At 44.0% G+C, this 17,915-nt stretch overlaps 1 protein-coding gene across 4 annotated transcripts in view; it reads right to left on the bottom strand.

The window, feature by feature from the left end:
* The window catches only part of ARHGAP26 (Rho GTPase activating protein 26), a 419,023-nt gene extending 401,304 nt beyond the window's left edge, over positions 1 to 17,719 (bottom strand). For 2 of the 4 annotated variants that reach the window (XM_058543051.1, XM_058543059.1), the window contains exon 1: positions 17,202 to 17,716. In XM_058543051.1, coding sequence (XP_058399034.1) covers positions 17,202 to 17,355 — 154 coding nt within the window. In that variant the 5' untranslated portion in view covers positions 17,356 to 17,716. Of the gene's footprint in view, positions 1 to 17,201 lie in introns of all 4 variants that reach the window. The other 2 variants (XM_058543030.1, XM_058543040.1) reach the window with 2 other exon arrangements.
* Positions 17,720 to 17,915: the final 196 nt, after the last annotated feature.

Genomic DNA, 17,915 nt, shown 5'->3' with positions numbered 1-17,915 from the left:
CAAATGCAACTATCCAAATCGGAATTTTACTGGAAATTTTTTCCTCTGTAGAAATAAAACTTCCTCTCTTCTGCTTAAAACAATGCACCTACCTACTGGATGCTGGGTTCTTCCTTTCCACTCTCAGCAGGAAATTACTCTCTCCAAAGCAAGATCAAAATCAAGAGAGACATGATAAATGAAGTCCTAAACCAGAGACCTACATGCACTAAGGAATGAGTGTGAATTAGTCCTGTTGCACTAGCAAATCTATCAGAGGGTGAATAGAGAAACACTGAGTGCCAGATCCAAACATCCTGGCATTGAAATCGCAGCATTCGGGGAGCTGCAAATTGTTCGGATGCACCAAAGGTAAAGAATATGTGGTTTAACAAGATCAAGAGACAAAGCAGACAGGAGAGCACCCCACTTTGGGCCATGGCTTTAAAATCCTAAGGAAGTGGTTGCCTAGGGCTGGAGGATGGGAAGGATGGCAGATGATGGCTAAGGAGTGCAGGGTTTCTTTTGTGGATGATGAAAATGTTCTAAAGTTAGTTGTGGAAATGGATGAAAAATTCTGTACCTATACTAAAAGCCATGAACTGTAATTGTAAATGAGTGAATTGTGTGGTGTGTGAACTATATCTCAATAAAGCTGTTTAAAAATACCCTAAGGAAGGACCTCCAAGGTCTCCACCCACCATTGCCTAAGCCCCTGCTGGCACATTTGGGGAGCTCAGTAACATGACTGCTGCAGGCGTCACATTAAGAGACATGAGTCATCCTTCTCCCGCATAACATTTCACAAGTTTCTCATTTAAGATAGCCACCAAAAAACATTTCAATCTTCTTTCTTAAAGAAAACTTCCCCAGATTGCAGGGGAGGGGGAAGATTAGACCTCAACATTCAGAACCTAGACTTGTGAAAACAAGCAAATTTTAAGTTATCTTCAGCTGGTGATCAACTTTATGCTTGAACTCTGTGCTGCTCCAAGGACAAAACGCTAAGCCCTGTTGTGTTGCCTTTTCATTGCAGTATGGTGTGAAGTTATGCTGGCCAGAAGAGGTGGGGGAGATGAGAAGCAAGCCAAAGTCATATCCCAAAACACACTGAGGCCATAAGCTCTCAGTTCCACTCCAATTTTCTACGCAATGGAGCAGAGCTTCCCTGCTGGAGAACTGATTACAAGCATGCTGGCTATGTAAAGAGGAAATAGGATTTCTTTCCAGAGAGAGAACCATCATGTCGCTCTAAACAGAGCTGACAACATGGTAGCTTGCTGATCTTGCACACTGAGCTCAGGGCGGCTTCAGTCAGAGGGCTGGAGATGGCAGCAAGCAAAGCTGTCTGTAGTCTCCAAGGCCTGGCCAGCAGACCAGATGCAGCAGGGCATGGCCGGGGCTGGGCGAGGCTGCAGATGCTGAGGCATCCATCCCCAGTGCCTGCCTGCCTGGCCTCCATATTGCCCACAGCGGGAGTTGTGAGGCTGATGACCAGCTGGCTAAGCAGCCCAGGGTAGGACCTGTGTCAAACATCTCAAAGCACTAGTCAGATACAAACGCAAGAAACCCCTGCCTTTGGAAGAGCAGCCCACAGAATTTCTTAAGAGGCAAACAGCAGGCAGAAAGCAGCATTGGTTCCTCGTAGCGACACCCGGAGGTCCCACCAGCAGCGGCTGTGGGTCTGCTCTGTCACCCAGCCCTCCTCAGAGGGCTGAGATCAGAACAGAGATAAGGAGGAGCTGTTGCCAGAAATGAGTTGCCTCAGCAACCCAGAAAAGGGCCCTTCTGAGGCAGGAGGCAGAGATCAGCTCTCTCTGGGTTTGGGGCACCTCACCCTCCAGAGCTACCAGCCAGTCTCTTTCCGACTCTCGCCCAGACGCCAAGTCCTCCCTAGCTGTGCAACAGCTCAGCCAACTCATTGTCCTTCCTAAATGTTTTTAAAGAAAAAAATGTGCAACATAATTACAGGCTCTGACCCCAAATGACTTTAACCCTGACAAGAGCGCCCGAGACTCACTGTGGGAAAACGTTTGCCCTGTGATTGCCCACAAGACAGAGCTCTCTTTCAGGAGCTTCCCCACCCCACAATGCTACAGAAGGGGCCCAGCTCACAGGCCAAGCTCGTGGATAACTGGATCCCAGACCTGGAGCCACACTGGCTGAGATGTTCTGAAGCCATTAGAACTCGTACACTTCTGAAACATTCCCCCACCATTCCTTGACCTGCTGTAATGGCACCTTCCAGAGACCTGAGCTGTCCCAACATGAGGCCAGATGGCACAGATGTACACATTCAGGGGGGACAAAGGATTTGAGACAAGGTATATGTAGAATCTGTTCCAGCCTATTTGGATTTAATGTGTGGTCCAAGGACCCCCTCCATGCAAATTACCTGGGGGCCTTGAGAAAAATGCAGATTTCCAGACCTCCCCTGGAGCTCATGCATCAAAACCTGGTTGGGTGGAGCCCAGGAATCTGCAGTTAGGGCAATTCTTACACACATTCACCTTTAAGAACCACTATCTTACAAGAACAATGGAGAAATGACAATAACGACATGTTGCAATTATAGGGCACCTAACATATACCTGTTTATCTTTCTAAGCACAATACCCACAATTATCTCATTTCCTCACAATAATATTATAAGGTGGATATTTATTACCCACCCTTGCACTTAACACTGTTTTCTCCAGTTTAACTTCCAAAGGTCAAATCCAAAGGCCTTTAGGCAAGCCCTCACCCAAACTAGCCAGGATGAAACACCTCGTCATCAGAGCAAAAGTCTCTCCAACCCTCTTCTACCCACCTTTTCTGCTAAATGTTCATATTCCCTGTGATTCTGGCCTCCACTCTCTTCTCTCACTCCGTGCCAGTGGTTTTCCACCTTTGCTGCACATTAGAATCACCGGAGGAGCTTTTAGAATTCCCCACGCCCAGGTTCCAACCCAGATAAATTACATCAGAATCTCCAGGGATGAGTCCCAGGCTCCTCAGGTGATTTCAACAGGCAGCTAGTGCTGAGAACCACTGCAGACCCAAACCTACACCAGTACCCCCCATCTCTCTCCAGAGCACCAGACCTGTGCTTCCCATTGCCTTGTAGGTGTCTCCACCTGTATTTCCCACGGGAGCAACTCAGCAAGGACAAACCTTACTTAGCTCTGTATCCCCCATCACATACCACCGTTCTTCTTCTGTGGTACACAGTTCAGCCATCCCTCTAAGACCTAAGAATGAAACTCTGGAGACACCTGTGACTCCTCCCTCCTCTGTCTGCTGTTGACTACATGTTCTCCTCTTCACCCACACCAGCACCTCTCTTCTGAAAAATGCCATAGAATCCTGCATTCTCCTCCATAATATATCAGTGTTTGTTTGAATATGCAAATAATGATTCCACTGGGTAAAAGATTTTCAGCAAAGTGTACTCCCTGCCACTCGCTTTGTATACTGTCTGGCACACAGCCCCCTACCCTACTGGTAGCCTAGTCTGAGAAGCCCATCCCCACTCCTCTACCCTCCAGGCACTATGGCCAGACGGTGTCCATTCTCTGGAACACTTCTGCCTTGGGACAGCATTAAGCAGAGTGAAGAAGCTCAAATGACTGGTGAAATATGGAATTATTTTAGGTGACACAATGACAAATACTTTTCAATTTAATGATTACGATTTAATGATTACTTCAAGGTATTTTGGAAAAAAACAATTGCTAACCACATCAAACCTATGATTTCAGAATGCTATAAAGTTCCCTTTTGAAATAAATGTACTTTTTATTGAATAGACTTTTTCAATGTAAATAAACCGTGGTCAAGGTGGGGCAAAAATAACAGAGATAGTTTTAAACGACTGATCACTCGGAACACCGCCTCCTTGGACTTGATAAGCCTTCACTGCCTTTCCAAAGTTCCCTGTTCCCTCCTCCAGAGACTCTTTTAGACTGCTAGTTGTACTGTGGACTGTCTGTGCTTCTCCTGCCTCCTCCCAAGACACTGAGTTCCTAGAAGACAGGGACTGCGCCTGCCCAGTCCCAGAAACCCCACCACCAGGAGACTTCCACCAACAGGTGGCATCATCCTGTCCTTCATCTGGCAAAGTGCTAAGCTCTGAGGACAGGCAGCCGCAAGAGAGATGTTGGACAAAACGGTCTGCTCCCTCACCACTCTCTAGAAATTCCATGGCGCAGAGAAGCTTTGCTGATAAACAAGGTGTGCCTACTGGCCCAAAGTCACGATCGCCAGTCACCAAAGGTAGGAGAGTGCCTCCTTTAACACCCGCCAAACTTCCTGAACAATGCACAAGCCGCACAAAGATAAAAACTCAACAGAACCCTCAGTAGGAACCCAAACAAGTTCTCCAGGGCCCAACATTCAAGTGATTCCTAGTGCAGCTGTATCTCATGTTAGGGAATGATTTTGTTGTGGCTTTTAATCCCAGAATCAACAATACCTACAGGCTGAGAGTAGGCAACGGAGAAAACTCTAAGCATTGTTTTGTTACAGAGGCCACTGTGTAATAAACTAAATAGTGAGTTTCTTTCCTGCTCTAAAACCACGATTTATACAATTCAGTTCACTCAAACTTTTCAGAAACACTTCTATATTTATCAAAATGAAAAATGTACATACCCTTTGGCCCAGCAGTTCCATTTCTAGGAATTTGCCCTACACATCTACTCACTCATGTGCCCATGACAGGTGCCAGGATGTTCACAGCAGCATTGCTTGTAATGGTGAAAGGCTGGAAATTATCTAAATGTCTATTATTAGGGGACTGGTTAAATAAACCATGTTATATCCACACAATGGGAATACAATGCAAATGTAAATGTAACTAAAAATGAGTTAGCTCTATAGGCAGCAATATAGAATAATATCAAAAATACATTAAAACAATATGCAAATATGTAAAACAGTGCATATGGCATGCTACTGAAAAATATATAAATATGTATTTGCTGGCAGATGCACAAATTACACCTGAAAAATATGCAAGAACTGGTAAAATGTCGCCTCTGGTAAAAGAACTAGGGATGAGGAGACAGGAGGAATTGGAAGGATACTCACATTCCTTTTTGCCCCTTTTGAACTGTGCACCATTTACAGGTACTACCTACTTAGATAAACTTTTTAAAAAGAAACATGGATATGAATTAAAGTAAAAATGCCTTTTTAATTTTATTTTATTAGCTCAACTGATACTCATTTTCTACACCTGACCTGTAAGTGTAATAACGAGATATGCAGTCAGGAATCTGTGAAGGTTTGAGTCCTATCTACTTGACAGTCTCCATGGCACAGACATGGCCTCAAGTTCAACTCAGTCTGCCTGGAAATCTATCTCAAGTCTCACAGGAGGAGACAGTTCATATTTTCAAAGTGTTCAAATTAGCCTGGAGTAAACTTAAAAGCACATCTGATGGCAAGATCAAATGAGCTTTGAAAGCTACCTGTGGTATCTTTACAAACCAGGTAAATGGGGTTTATTTTGGCTTTTCCTTTGTCGCAGCAGCAGGAGTCAAAGCGTAGCTACTGGTGTGGTCCAGAGAAGCCAGCTAGTTAACAAGTTTGGTCCAGAATTCCCAAACCCTTCCAACCTTTGTCCTTCTGGCAAAGAAAAGACACATTCAGAGACCACTCTAACCCCAGGAATCTCCTCTTTCTAAATATAGTAGGCAGCTGCCCAGTCTCCCCACTCACCCGCTCTGCAGCATTCTGTGCCTTCCAACCAAGGTGAAATGAGCCAGATGTAAACACATCGTGACAGCTTCTGGCCCACACTGCCAAGCTGTTTTCCTTACTATTTCCTCTATTTCTCCACTCTGGGTTTCTACAAAAATGTGTAAACCCCAGTGACTCAATTTGTAAACATTCCTTTGGCCACTAATGCCGTTTTTCTCACCCTAACAAACTTGATTTCCTTCTTGGTCCCTGAAATTTGAGGTTGGAATAGCCTATTAGATAAGGGCAAAGCCCTCTCACCTCCCATGTTATCCATAAGCACCTGCAACAGAAAAGATATCAGACAGGATCAAGGTTAATTAGGACCCGGCTAATTAACTGTAATCCCTCCCTCTCTCTCACACACACACACCAGACTTTTCTTTTCTATCCCCTGGTTCTTTTAGAATCCGTGCCAGTGCCTAAAAGAAGAGCCTGTTCTGTTAAGGATGCTTCCAATTTAAGCAAAAGGTTAAGCTTCAGAAACATAATCTAACACACTCAAAAGAGCACCAGACAAATACCAACTGGCTATAGGGATGCAAAAGACCTAAACAATAGATGTCAAAGAGCTTATAAAAATGGGAAGTTGGCAACAATTCCACTTCGAGGAATCTTCAAGGATTTCGCGAATCTTTTATCCTATGGAAATACTGAGACCCACACACAAAGGTGGGTGAGCAAATCATCACTGTAGCACTGCAGTGAAAAACTGAGACAATCCAAATATCCTTCAACAGGAGACGGGAAGATAAGCTATGGTATATCCACATAGCAGAACTCTCTGCAGTCATTAAAAACAATGCACTGTGTACATGTACTGACACGGAAGATCTCTAAGACAGTATAAACCAGAAAAGCAAAACAGAATAATTCATATAGTATAATCCCATTTACAAAAAAACTAATATGCACAGAAAAAGGACAAGAAAAAAGCATATCAAACTGTTGACAATGGTTAACTCAGGAAACGGGGGGCTTTATTCTGTATACTTCCCTACTCTTTGATTCTTTTATGAGAATGTATTCATGAACTATCTGTGTAATTTTTTAGTCTCTGCACTATAAGATTAGGTCATTCATTCATATTGTGAATTTTCCCCCAAAACCTAATCCTCCCCAAGTTGGAGTTTATTTCAGGAAATAGCACCACCATTCACATAATTTCTCCAGCCAAAAACATTTGAATCATTCTTGACTTCTCTCTTTTCTCGCATAGACCAAATCCAATTGAATAGCAAACCTTGTAGGCTCTACTTTCAAAAATACCCAAAATCTGACCACCATCTCTAATACTGCCACCCTAGCCCAAGAAGCTATTGCCTCTTATTTCACCTATTATAGCCTCATGACTGGTCTCCTTGCCTCCATTCTTGCCCCACTATATCTATTCTCCGCACAATGGCCCCCATGATCTCTTAAAAACACAAGTAGGATCACGTTGCAACTTCCCATGGCTTCCCATCACAGTTAGAATGAAACTCAAAGTCCTTTCTGGAACTCAAGACCTCTAGGACCTGGCTCCTGGACTCTCTCCCCATTCATTTGCCATCACTCTGTTCCAGGCACACTGGCCTTCCTGCTGGTCCTCAAACCTCCCATGCACTGTCCCACCTCGTGAGTTCTGTACCTGTCACCACCAGCCTAAAAGCCCTTACTCTAGTCTAGAGCTTGGAGGACATGGTAAGAGCAGAGCAGGGCTCCATATTTGTTGAATGAAGGCCTTCCTTTGCTGGCAAAAAAATATATAATTTGAAACACACTGTTATAATTTTAAAAATTAAAACTAGGGTCAGTCAGAAATTTGAATCTAGAAAAACCACTTTGACTGTTAGCTTCATACTGGCATACCTCCCTTGGCTAACTTTTAAAAATGCAGTGGCCTTGACAGGATAACAAAGTCACCTTCATGAGCTGCTTTCCCCAACAGCTCAGTGATGATAACGGTTCCTCCCTGGCCCATTCTCATTTTGTCAACTCATGGGGTTTGTGATCATTACAGCCTGGGGCTGCTGCCCAGAGGGATGCTGACTGGCCTAACTAGAGCAGAAATCTAAACCACAGCCTCATAAGAACCACCTTCCTAAGCCCTGGGATCAGTCAAATGCATCTGAGGTCGAAGCAAATGGAAGCAACAAGTCCCCAAATCAGGGCAAATGGAGAAAATATATGGAGTGCTGTTCACTTAATCATCAAAAGTTTTATGGAACAAAGTAAAGGGAAAAAAATCCCAGATATAGGGCTGGCCCCGTGGCGTAGCAGTTAAGTGCACGTGCTCCGCTGCTGGCGGCCCGGGTTCGGATCCCTGGCGTGCACCAATGCACTGCTTGTCAGGCCATGCTGTTGCAGCATCCCATATAAAATGGAGGAAGATAGGCACAAATGTTAGCCCAGGGCCAGTCTTCCTCAGCAAAAAAGAGGAGGATTGGCACGGATGTTAGCTCAGGGCTGATGATCTTCCTCACAAAAAAAAAAAAATCCCAGATATAAAATACTGCCCAAAAAAAAAGATCTGAATAGACATTTCAGCAAAGAAAATGCACCGATGGCCAACAAGCACATGAAAAGATGTTCAACATCATTAGTCATCAGGGAAATGCAAATTAAAACCATGAAATACCACTTCTCACCCACTAGACAATCAAAAAGACAGACAACAACAAATACTGGCGATAATGTGAAGAAACTGGAACCCTCATACAATGCTAGTGGGAATTTAAAAGGATGCTTCTGCTGTGGAATACGGTTTGGCAGGTTTTTTAGAAATTAAACAGAAGTTTAGCATATAACCTAGCAATTCTACTCCTAGGTAAGAAAGGAAATAAGAAATGAAAACTTACATCCACACAAAGACATATGTCCACACAAACACATCTATGCAAATATTCATTGTAACATTATCCATAAGAGCCAAAAACTAGAAACAACCCAAATGTCCATCTGCTGGTGAATGGATAAAGTATGATTTATAAAATGAAATACTCTTCAGCAATAAAAAGGAATAAGCCACTGATACATACTACAACATGGACGAATCTAAAAACATTATGCTAAGTGAAAGAAGCCAGGGCAGAAGACCACACATAATACGATTCCATTTAGCTTAAATTTTCAGAAAAGACAAATCTATAGAGACAGAAAAAAGTAGATTCGTGGTTGTCTAAGGATTGAGGTGAGAATGGAGATTTGAGGTGACTGAAATGTTCTGAAATTGGATTGGGGTGATGGTTGCATAACTCTGTAAACTTACACTAAACCACTGAATATACACTTAAAACTGGTGAACTTTATAATTCAATAAAGCTTTTTAAAAAAACAAAAACTCCCCCCAAAACATGCTGACCTGAAACAAATGGCTACTTTGAAAGGAATAACCATAAACATAATGTTCTTGAGAGAAACAACCATGATAAATTATTATGTCAATTCCAAGTGTTAGTGATCATTCTGAGGGGAAAAAAAGACGGAGAGGGAAAAAAATAACTTTTCATGATTTTAAAGGAGAAAGAATAGTCTTTCTTAATGATAGCTGCTGGTAATTAAAACTCAACAATAAGATATTCAGCCATAAAAAGGAAATTCTGACACATGCTACAACGTGGATGAACCTTGAAGACATTACGTTAAGTGAAATAAGCCAGACACAAAAGGACACATACTGTATTATTCCACTAATATGAGGTGCTCAGAGTAGTCAAATTCACGAAAACAGAAAGTAGAATAGAGGTTACCAGGTACTAGGGGGAGGGGAGAATGGGGAGTTAGTTATTATTAATGGGTATAGAGTTTCAGTTTGGGATGATGAAAAAGTTCTGAAAAGAGATAATACTGATGGTTACACAACACTGTAAATGTACTTAATGCCACTGAATTGTACACTTAAAAATGATTAAAGTGGTAAATTTTGTGTTATGTATATTTCACCACAATAAAAAAAAAAAACCTCAACAATAAGAAAACTCAAACAACCCAATTAAAAAATGGGCAAAAGCGGGGGCCGGCTGCATGGTGTAGAGGTTAAGTGTGCGCACTTGCTGCTGGCGGCCGGGGTTTGGATCCCGGGCACGCACCAAGGCACCCCTTGTCAGGCCATGCTGTGGCAGCGTCCCATATAAAGTGGAGGAAGATAGACACAGATGTTAGCCCAGGGCCAGTCTTTCTCAGCAAAAAAAACAGGAGGATTGGCATGAATGTTAGCTCAGGGCTGATCTTCCTCACAAAAAAAAAAAAAAAATGGGCAAAAGATCTGAACAGACACCTCAGCAAGGAAGATATACAGATGGCAAATAAGCATATGAAAAGTTGCTCAACATCATGTTATTAGGGAAATACAAATTTAAAAAAAACAATGAGATACCACTATCTACCTATTAGAATGGCTAAATCCAAAACACAGATAACACCAAACGCTGGTGAGGATGTGGAGCAAAAAGAACTCTCATTCACTGCTGGTGAGAATGCAAAATGGTCCAGTTGCTTTAAAAGACAGTTGGCAGTTTCTTACAGAATTAGACATACTCTTACCATACAATCCAGCAACTGCACTCCTTGGTATTTACCCAAACAAGTTGAAAATTTATGTCCACACATAAACCTGCACACAAATGTTTGTATCAGCTTTATTCATAATTGCCAAAACTTGGAAGCAACAACGTTGTCCTTCAGAAGATGAATGGATGTATTCAAGTGGTACATTCAGACAATGGATTATTACTCACTGATAAAAAGAAATGAGCTATTAAGCCACAAAAAGACATGGAGAAACCTTAAGTGCCTACCGCTAAACGAAAGAAGCCAATCTGAAAAGGCTACGTACTATATTGTATGATTCCAACTATATGACATTCTGGAAAAGGCAAAACCAGAGAAACAGTGAAAGGGTCAGCAGTTGCCAAGGGTGGGGCACAAGGAGTAAGTGGAGCATAAGGGATTGTTAGGGCAGTGAAACTATTCTGTATTATACTGTAATGGCCAATCATGTTATTATACATTTGTCAAAACCCACAGAATGTACAATACAAAGAGTGAACCCTAATGTAAACTATGGACTTTAGTTAATATCATTGTATCACTATTGTAACAAATGTCCACACTAATGCAAGATGTTAACAGTATGGAGAAACTGGGAAGAATGGGTGTGAGGGGCTATATGGGAACTCTCTTTACCTTCCACTCAATTATTTTGTAAACCTAAAATTGCCCTAAAAAATAAAGTCTATTAATTATTAAGAAGGGGGGAAGGGAGCTTAAGCTTCAGTCAGTGGGTTAAGAACTACAGATTAGATGTAATTTATTCAATCCAATCAAGAACAGAACGGATTAAAGTGGAGACTTTTTTTTAAAGCCAATGTTATATAAAAACTATAAAATCTTGTTTGGACTTCATTTGCTGTTGTTTATATTTGTATGAGTAATACTCCAAATGTCAGTATTGCAAATTATCACCGTTTACAAGTAATTAGAAAATGTCTTTTTTTTTTTTTCTTTTATTTGCAAGGTGCTAAAGCAAAGCAAAAGAACTGGGAAAGACTTGTTGCTATCTAACTCCCATTTGTTCCATTAGGATTTTTTAAGTAATACAATTACTCCTAAACCAAGGAGGTTGGCATTGAACATCTTTTGGGAGTTTACACCATTCAAGAAGGGCTCATCTCATTACTGCAAAAAGCCTATAGCAAATCCTAAAGAAGTACAAAAGGGTGACATGCTTTAAAGCACAAAAATCTTGATGTTGATTTTTTTTACCTTTGTTTTAAGGCGCAAAGAGGATGAACCATTTATCTCACCAAATCAGACCCAGGAACAGGTTTTTGGCCTCCCTCTTTGATGCTTTATTACCCAGTTAAAAGAGAATCATTTCCAGTTATAAAATAAGTCCTGGGGATGTAATATACAGCATGGTGACTATAGTTAATAAGACTATAGTGTATATTTGAAAGTTGCTAAGAGAGTAAATCTTAAAAGTTCTCATCACAAGAAAAAAAATTTGTAACTGTGTGGTGATGGATGTTAACTTGACTTATTGTGGTGATCAATTCACAAATATATAAATATCAAATCACTATTATGTACACCTGAAAGTAATATAATGTTATATGTCAATTATATCTCAATAAAAAATTAAATAAAAAAAGAAATTAATGCTATAAAAGTATGCATTTTTTAAAAATATAAAAAAGAGAATCATTGGTGACCACTCAGTGCTACCCCAAAGAGAAACTCTAGTGCTTTACAAAGCCAAGAGATAGACGCCCTCATTTGCCCCTCTAGCTTACAATGGCTCTTTAATCCTATGATGGAGAGAGAAACGCAAAACTTCAAAGCACAATAGCTTTCTTAGCTATTCTTTGCTACCCAGGACTCAGAGTCTGAAAAACAACTGGGACAATATTCTCACTTAATCCAGCACCTGTTGCATGTTTCTCCTTTCTAAGGTCTAGATCTATGAAGAATTTGCATCTTCACTGCCAGTGCATTTACTGAAGCACTGAGGGGTCATGTTCAAGAGAAGGCCCTGCAGTCCATTGCCAGGTTCAAAACTTGGCTGCACAACTTCCAGGCTGTGTGACCTTAGACAAGTTGGGGTACCAACTATAAAATGCAGAAAAATAAGAGTATTTATCTCACAGGATGGTGGTAAGGACTAATGAGACAATGTGTGCACTTAGCATAGGACCAGGCACTTGGCAAGTGCTCAATAACAAAAGCTGCTGGCATCAGACTACTCCTTTCTGCTAAAATTCACTGTGGTTGCCTTGGAGATATGATGCAGGTCAGAGATCTCAGAATTACTACCACCGAGAATGCAATGAAAAAGGCGTGCCATCTCCAAAAAGTTTCATGCCAACTACAAGCTCAACTAGAGAAATATAAATACATTCACTTCATTTTGTAAAAAAAAAAAAAAAAAGTGTCACCCAGCAGGATATCGACCACAGAGTAAGGTTTTATTCAGTATCACACACCCTGCCCCAACTTGGCTGAAAGCTCACTGACAGAGGGGCTGGATTCTTAGTCATGTTTTGGTAAATCTCCTCTGCATCTATCAAAGTACCAAGAACTAGAATGATCCCATTCCCCTCCGCGGGTTGGAAACACAAAGGCACCCAAGTTCCTCCTGGCCCTGCGACACGGTTCACTCTTTGGGACCTCATCTCTACTTAAACCCTCCTGAAGGAGAGCAGCTTATGGATCAAAATTTCCGCACCTGAAATTCCAATCAAGAACTCTATGCCTAAAGTTGGTCACCACTATCTAAAAGAAAACTATTAAAACTGCACTTCTGATGTCCAGAATTGGCAAATCTCTAGAGATAGAAAATACATTAGTGGTTGAATAGGGCTGGGGGGTAGGAGGGAAGTTGAGAGAAAACGGAAAATGACTGCTAATGGGAACGGGGTTTCTTTTGGGGGTGATGAAAATATTCTAAGATTGATTGTGGTGATGGTTGCACAGCTCTGGGAATGTACAAAAAACCACTAATTGAATGCTTTACATGGGTAAACTGTATGGTAAGGTGAATTATATCTCAATAAAGATGATATTGTAAAATGTGCATTTCTACCCCACCCCTCCAACCTTAGACTATCAAAATAAGGGTACTCACTCTATCTCAGAAAGCCCAAGTCAAATTTAAAGGGGCATATCCCCAGCAACGAGTCCATAAACCAAGTATCAAGATGGAAAGAAACACAGTTCCTGAAAACCCACACCACCCCTCAAAACCAACAGCCTGATTCAATTTCATTTCTACAAAACCACATTTGGTTTGCCATTGAGTCCATGAGACAGCCAGACATGAAGTCCAAGGCTCTCTGCAAGCTTTTCCTGCAAGGTAGAGAGAGGCAGCCAGCCCAGCCACTGAGCAGGGAGATTAATTCAGCAAGAAGAAAGAAAATTTAAGTTTACCAGAATGTTATTAGGAACAGAAAAAATGTTGGGAGATTTACTTATTTTTTTTCTTTTTAACTTGTGTGGCTTTTCTGGCATAACCATGACTTTACGCAAACCAGGTTACCAGGATTCTTCCCAGCATACATACATAACTGTGTAAGTTACCAACAACTGGCATGATGGAGGCATGGGCCTAACTCCCTGCACGCAAACCAAAAAATGTCCCTCTGCTCTTAAGTGACTTTTGCTCTGAGTCTTGACAACCCTGAATGCTGGAAGATGATTACAACTACCATTAATTGAGCAGTTCTTATGGGCCAGGCTCCAAGCTAAGCACTTTCTTCACATGCACTGTTTCATTTAGTACTCACACAATCGTAGGACGTCAGTGTGGCTATTTCCATTTTACACAGGAGGACCTCAGGCTTAGTGACGTGCCCACAGTCAACCCGCAAGTGATGGGGTGAAGACGCAAACCCAAGAAATCTTAAAACCCTTCATTCTACAAGTCTGGACTTCATCTCCAGCCTCTACTATCTCTACAGAAAAAAAAGAAACTTAAACACACGGAGTCATCTTGACTGAGACTCTGATCAATCAGGTCAAGGAAAGGGTTCTGGGCAAATGAGAGCCCACAGAAAATGCCGGGACAAATCAGCACAGAAAAAAGCAACTGGGAGTCACCAAGGCTCCTACACATCAAACAAGAACTTTCTGCAAAAGCAGGATTTTTTGAAATGTAGGTCCCAAATTATTTTATTGCTTATCTTCTATTGGTCCACATCAGAGGTTTGGACTCCAGGGAAAGACTTCAAGGGGTTCATTTGTTTATCAGATTCTCAAGGAGATTCAAGAGACAAGTGACTTAGACAATAGTTTTGCTTCAGGGTTAAGTGCACAGGCTTTGGAATCAGACAACTTGGGTTTAAATACACTTCATCGCTGTCGCCTTCAGCAGGTTTCTGATCTCTCTGATCTTCAGTTTCCTTATTCATAAAGTGGAAGTAGCAATAACAGTGATCTAGTTAACCACTGGCAATCCCGGGAGGCCAGCTTTATTGCCTCCGATTAACACACACAAAACATCTAAACCCAAAGATCTGTGAATACGAATTGCAAAATAAAACCATAAAATTTTAGAGCTGGAAGAGACTGTAAAACATCTAAACCAGTGTTACTCAAATAGTTATTTAAGTAACTAATAGTTTTTATGTATTTATTTTTAAAAACACTGGCTTTACATTTACAGTAGTGATAAAGATAATCCAAAGAAAAATAATACACAAATACTAATATAGTAATATACAATGTAGCAAGCACCTAATGAGAACCGAAAGCCTTAAGCCTGGGAAATACCGACAGCCTCCACCCTCTTTATTTTGAGAGGTCACATGACCTGTTCAAGTGGTTGTAGTAGTAGAAGAGTCTAGTTCATAGCACAGCTGGATATACAGAGATTAGAACACCTAGTTCCCCATCAGTCTTTCCCCCAGTTATAAGGCTGGTCCATTCCATTAGACAACTTAAATAACTCTAAAACCCCATCACTGCATGGTTTCCTCCTACTCAAAGGATTCTGACCCCGGCCCCAAAATAGTAGCAGGCAAATAAATTGCTAGTTGCACAAATGCATTCTCCTCAGATTCAAGCCAAATTCAAGACAAGTCCAAATTCCAACAGGCTTGGTCCAGGGGTCCATTCCAGTCAAGCAGGATGGGGCAGGATTGAGAGCTCTGCATCAACAGGAACCCCATCTCTGGCTCAGACCATGCAGGAGTTCAAAACTAAGCCCTGATGCTAGAGATGTGTGGCTCTGGGCTAGTTATTCCCCCAAGCCTCTTTTCTCATTTGTAAAATGAATAACATCACATGAGATAATTCATGGGTGAAGCAGTGCCTGGCATGGAGTTAGTCTCTGTGGCCACAGGGGCAGCAGAATATTCACTGCTACATCTCGGTGCCCAGGGCAGGCCCCAGCACACAGCAGGCACTCCAAACGTTTGTTGAATAAAGCAGCGGCCCAATTAAAGCCGGCCTGAGACTCAATCAAAATTCATGGGCCCAACCAATAAGTGGGCCCCTAACTGACTCCAAACCAAGGATCATGTGTTCTTGAACCAAGGATGGCCCCGGTCACTGACAAAGGAAGTCTGTTCATATGCTTCAGGCCACAGTCTGCAGCAGAGACCCTGCCTCTGAGAAGCCTCATCGCATCACAGTCCCATATTTATTTATTTCACCCGAAAAGACTGACACTTGCTGCAGTAGGGTTCCATTGTCTCCCGTTTCGTTTTTAGAAGCAACAGGCTCACAAAATGACATCTCAGGCACTTGACTTCTATAAGTCTCCTTTAAGGAGGCCTGGGGACAATTCTCAGAGCTAGGCCCCCACTCTGCCAAAGCAACCTTTCTTAGCTGAAAGATGTCACCTATTAAGAAATCCATCACAGAGACAGGAAAAGTAAAGACAATTCCACTGTTTGTCTTTATGTTATTCCTGATTTTCAAAACTAAAAGATGGACTGAACTATTTGTATATGGGTAGACTGAAAAGGCACCAAAACCGATCTCAACAACCCAAGCGCTCATCCCTAGAGCTCTCTTGTTTGGCAGAAGGAGAAACTCTCTGGCTCTGCAAATGTCAAGGGAAAAATCACACACACAATGCAAATTTCAATTCTCCCCTACCAAAAGGAAATAAGCAAAAACGGTTTTACCAAACGTTCGAGAATCTTTAAGGATGAGTTTAAACTTTTCCTTTCTGAGAGAGGATGGAGGCCATTCCTTCTCAGACCTCTGAGTTTTCAAGGATAATGGGAGAGGTAAAAAGGAGCGCGAGGGAGAGGGAGAGTCAGGATATGTTCATTCTATTTTTAAACCCTCGCCCACAGTTTAGAGTAAAGGAACACTCTGATTCTGTACTCCCACCCCTATCACCTTCTGCTAAACACAGGAATCGGAACCTGCACACGTACACGGCCTTGATTCTGGATTTGGGGGTTACGGGCTGCCAACACTCCAAAGATTCGCAAGCTAACCAAACCTGCCACCCAGCCCTGCTCTGGGCAGCGCCCGTGCCTTTCGGAGAACCCGGCGGCCTTGAGCAGGCTGGAGCTGCGTGCAGAGAACGTAGCAGTCACAACCCGCCTTTTCCCGAGGGGAGGCAGCGCCCCCTTGGCAGGGCACGCTCCATTCCCACGGTTGGGCACCCAGGAGTGAGCAACTCTTCCCCAAGGGAGCCTGAGTCGTGGACGCGATGGGGTTTCCCAACAGTCTGCGGCGCGCCAGGCACTACAGTTCCACTCCCGGGACACCTGTGTGCCGCTCACACCCACCGCGGTGCCCCAGAGCACGGCTCGCGCTCGGTCACCTCCGGGCCATCCCAGAACGCAAGCGGCTGGGCGACGGGTCTCCTTCCTCCTCGGATTGTTGCTGGCTCGCCTATTTTATGTGCCCTTCCCCCCTCATTACAAGCACCTACACCCGTCCTCAGCGCCCCGGGGGCAAAAATCCAGCCGGGCGCTCGGACGCCCCGGGCTGAGCGCCGCCCGACGGCCCCTCCCACCCCGGGCCCCGTCCCCGCCGGGCTCGCGGACACTCACTCTTGAGCGCGCTGATGAGTGACTTCCCGTCCTTGATGAGCTCCTTGATGAATTTGTTGGTCTTGTCCAGCTCCGCTTCGTGCGACTTGAGAGTCTCTCGGAAGTGCGGGCTGTCGAGGCAGCAGTCGCTGAATTCTAGTGCGGGGAGCCCCATGGTGCCCGCGGCGCCCAGCCAGGGGGTGCGCCTAGCCCGGGGCCCGGCCGGCCTGCAGTCCCGAGCACGCACGCGGCGGGACTTCGGCCGGCACCCCCGACGGCCGCCGGCTCCACAGGTGTGGCGCCGGCTCGCCCTCCGCTCAGAGTCGGCGGACGCGGAAGACTCCGAACCGAGCCGGGACCCGGCCGCTGGGCGGCTGCTCCGGCGGCGAGCAGCGGAGCGGCAGGCGAGTAGGAAGCGCAGCGGCGGACCCGCAGCGGCGCCGGGAAGCGAGCGAGCGCGGCCGCCGCCTCCCCGCCTCCTTCGCCTGTTCGCTCTCCAGCAGCCTCGAGCGCCCTCTCACAGCAGCCTCGGCCGCCCCGCCGGCGTCCGGGCCGCCCGAACCTGCTAGCGATGACCTAATCCCGCCCGGACCAATCAGCGCGCCCACCTCAGCCCGACCCTCCGGCCTCCCAGGGACGCCCGGCCCTTCCGCGGCCTTGACCCAATCAGCGGGGTCTGGAGGCGGGGCCTGGGGCAGGGGCGGCACCCACGCCACCGCCTAGGACCGCAGCACA

This window comes from Diceros bicornis, chromosome 1, assembly GCF_020826845.1.
Source record: "Diceros bicornis minor isolate mBicDic1 chromosome 1, mDicBic1.mat.cur, whole genome shotgun sequence".
Classification (NCBI taxonomy): domain Eukaryota; kingdom Metazoa; phylum Chordata; class Mammalia; order Perissodactyla; family Rhinocerotidae; genus Diceros; species Diceros bicornis.
This window is presented reverse-complemented; position numbering and strand designations above follow the sequence as displayed.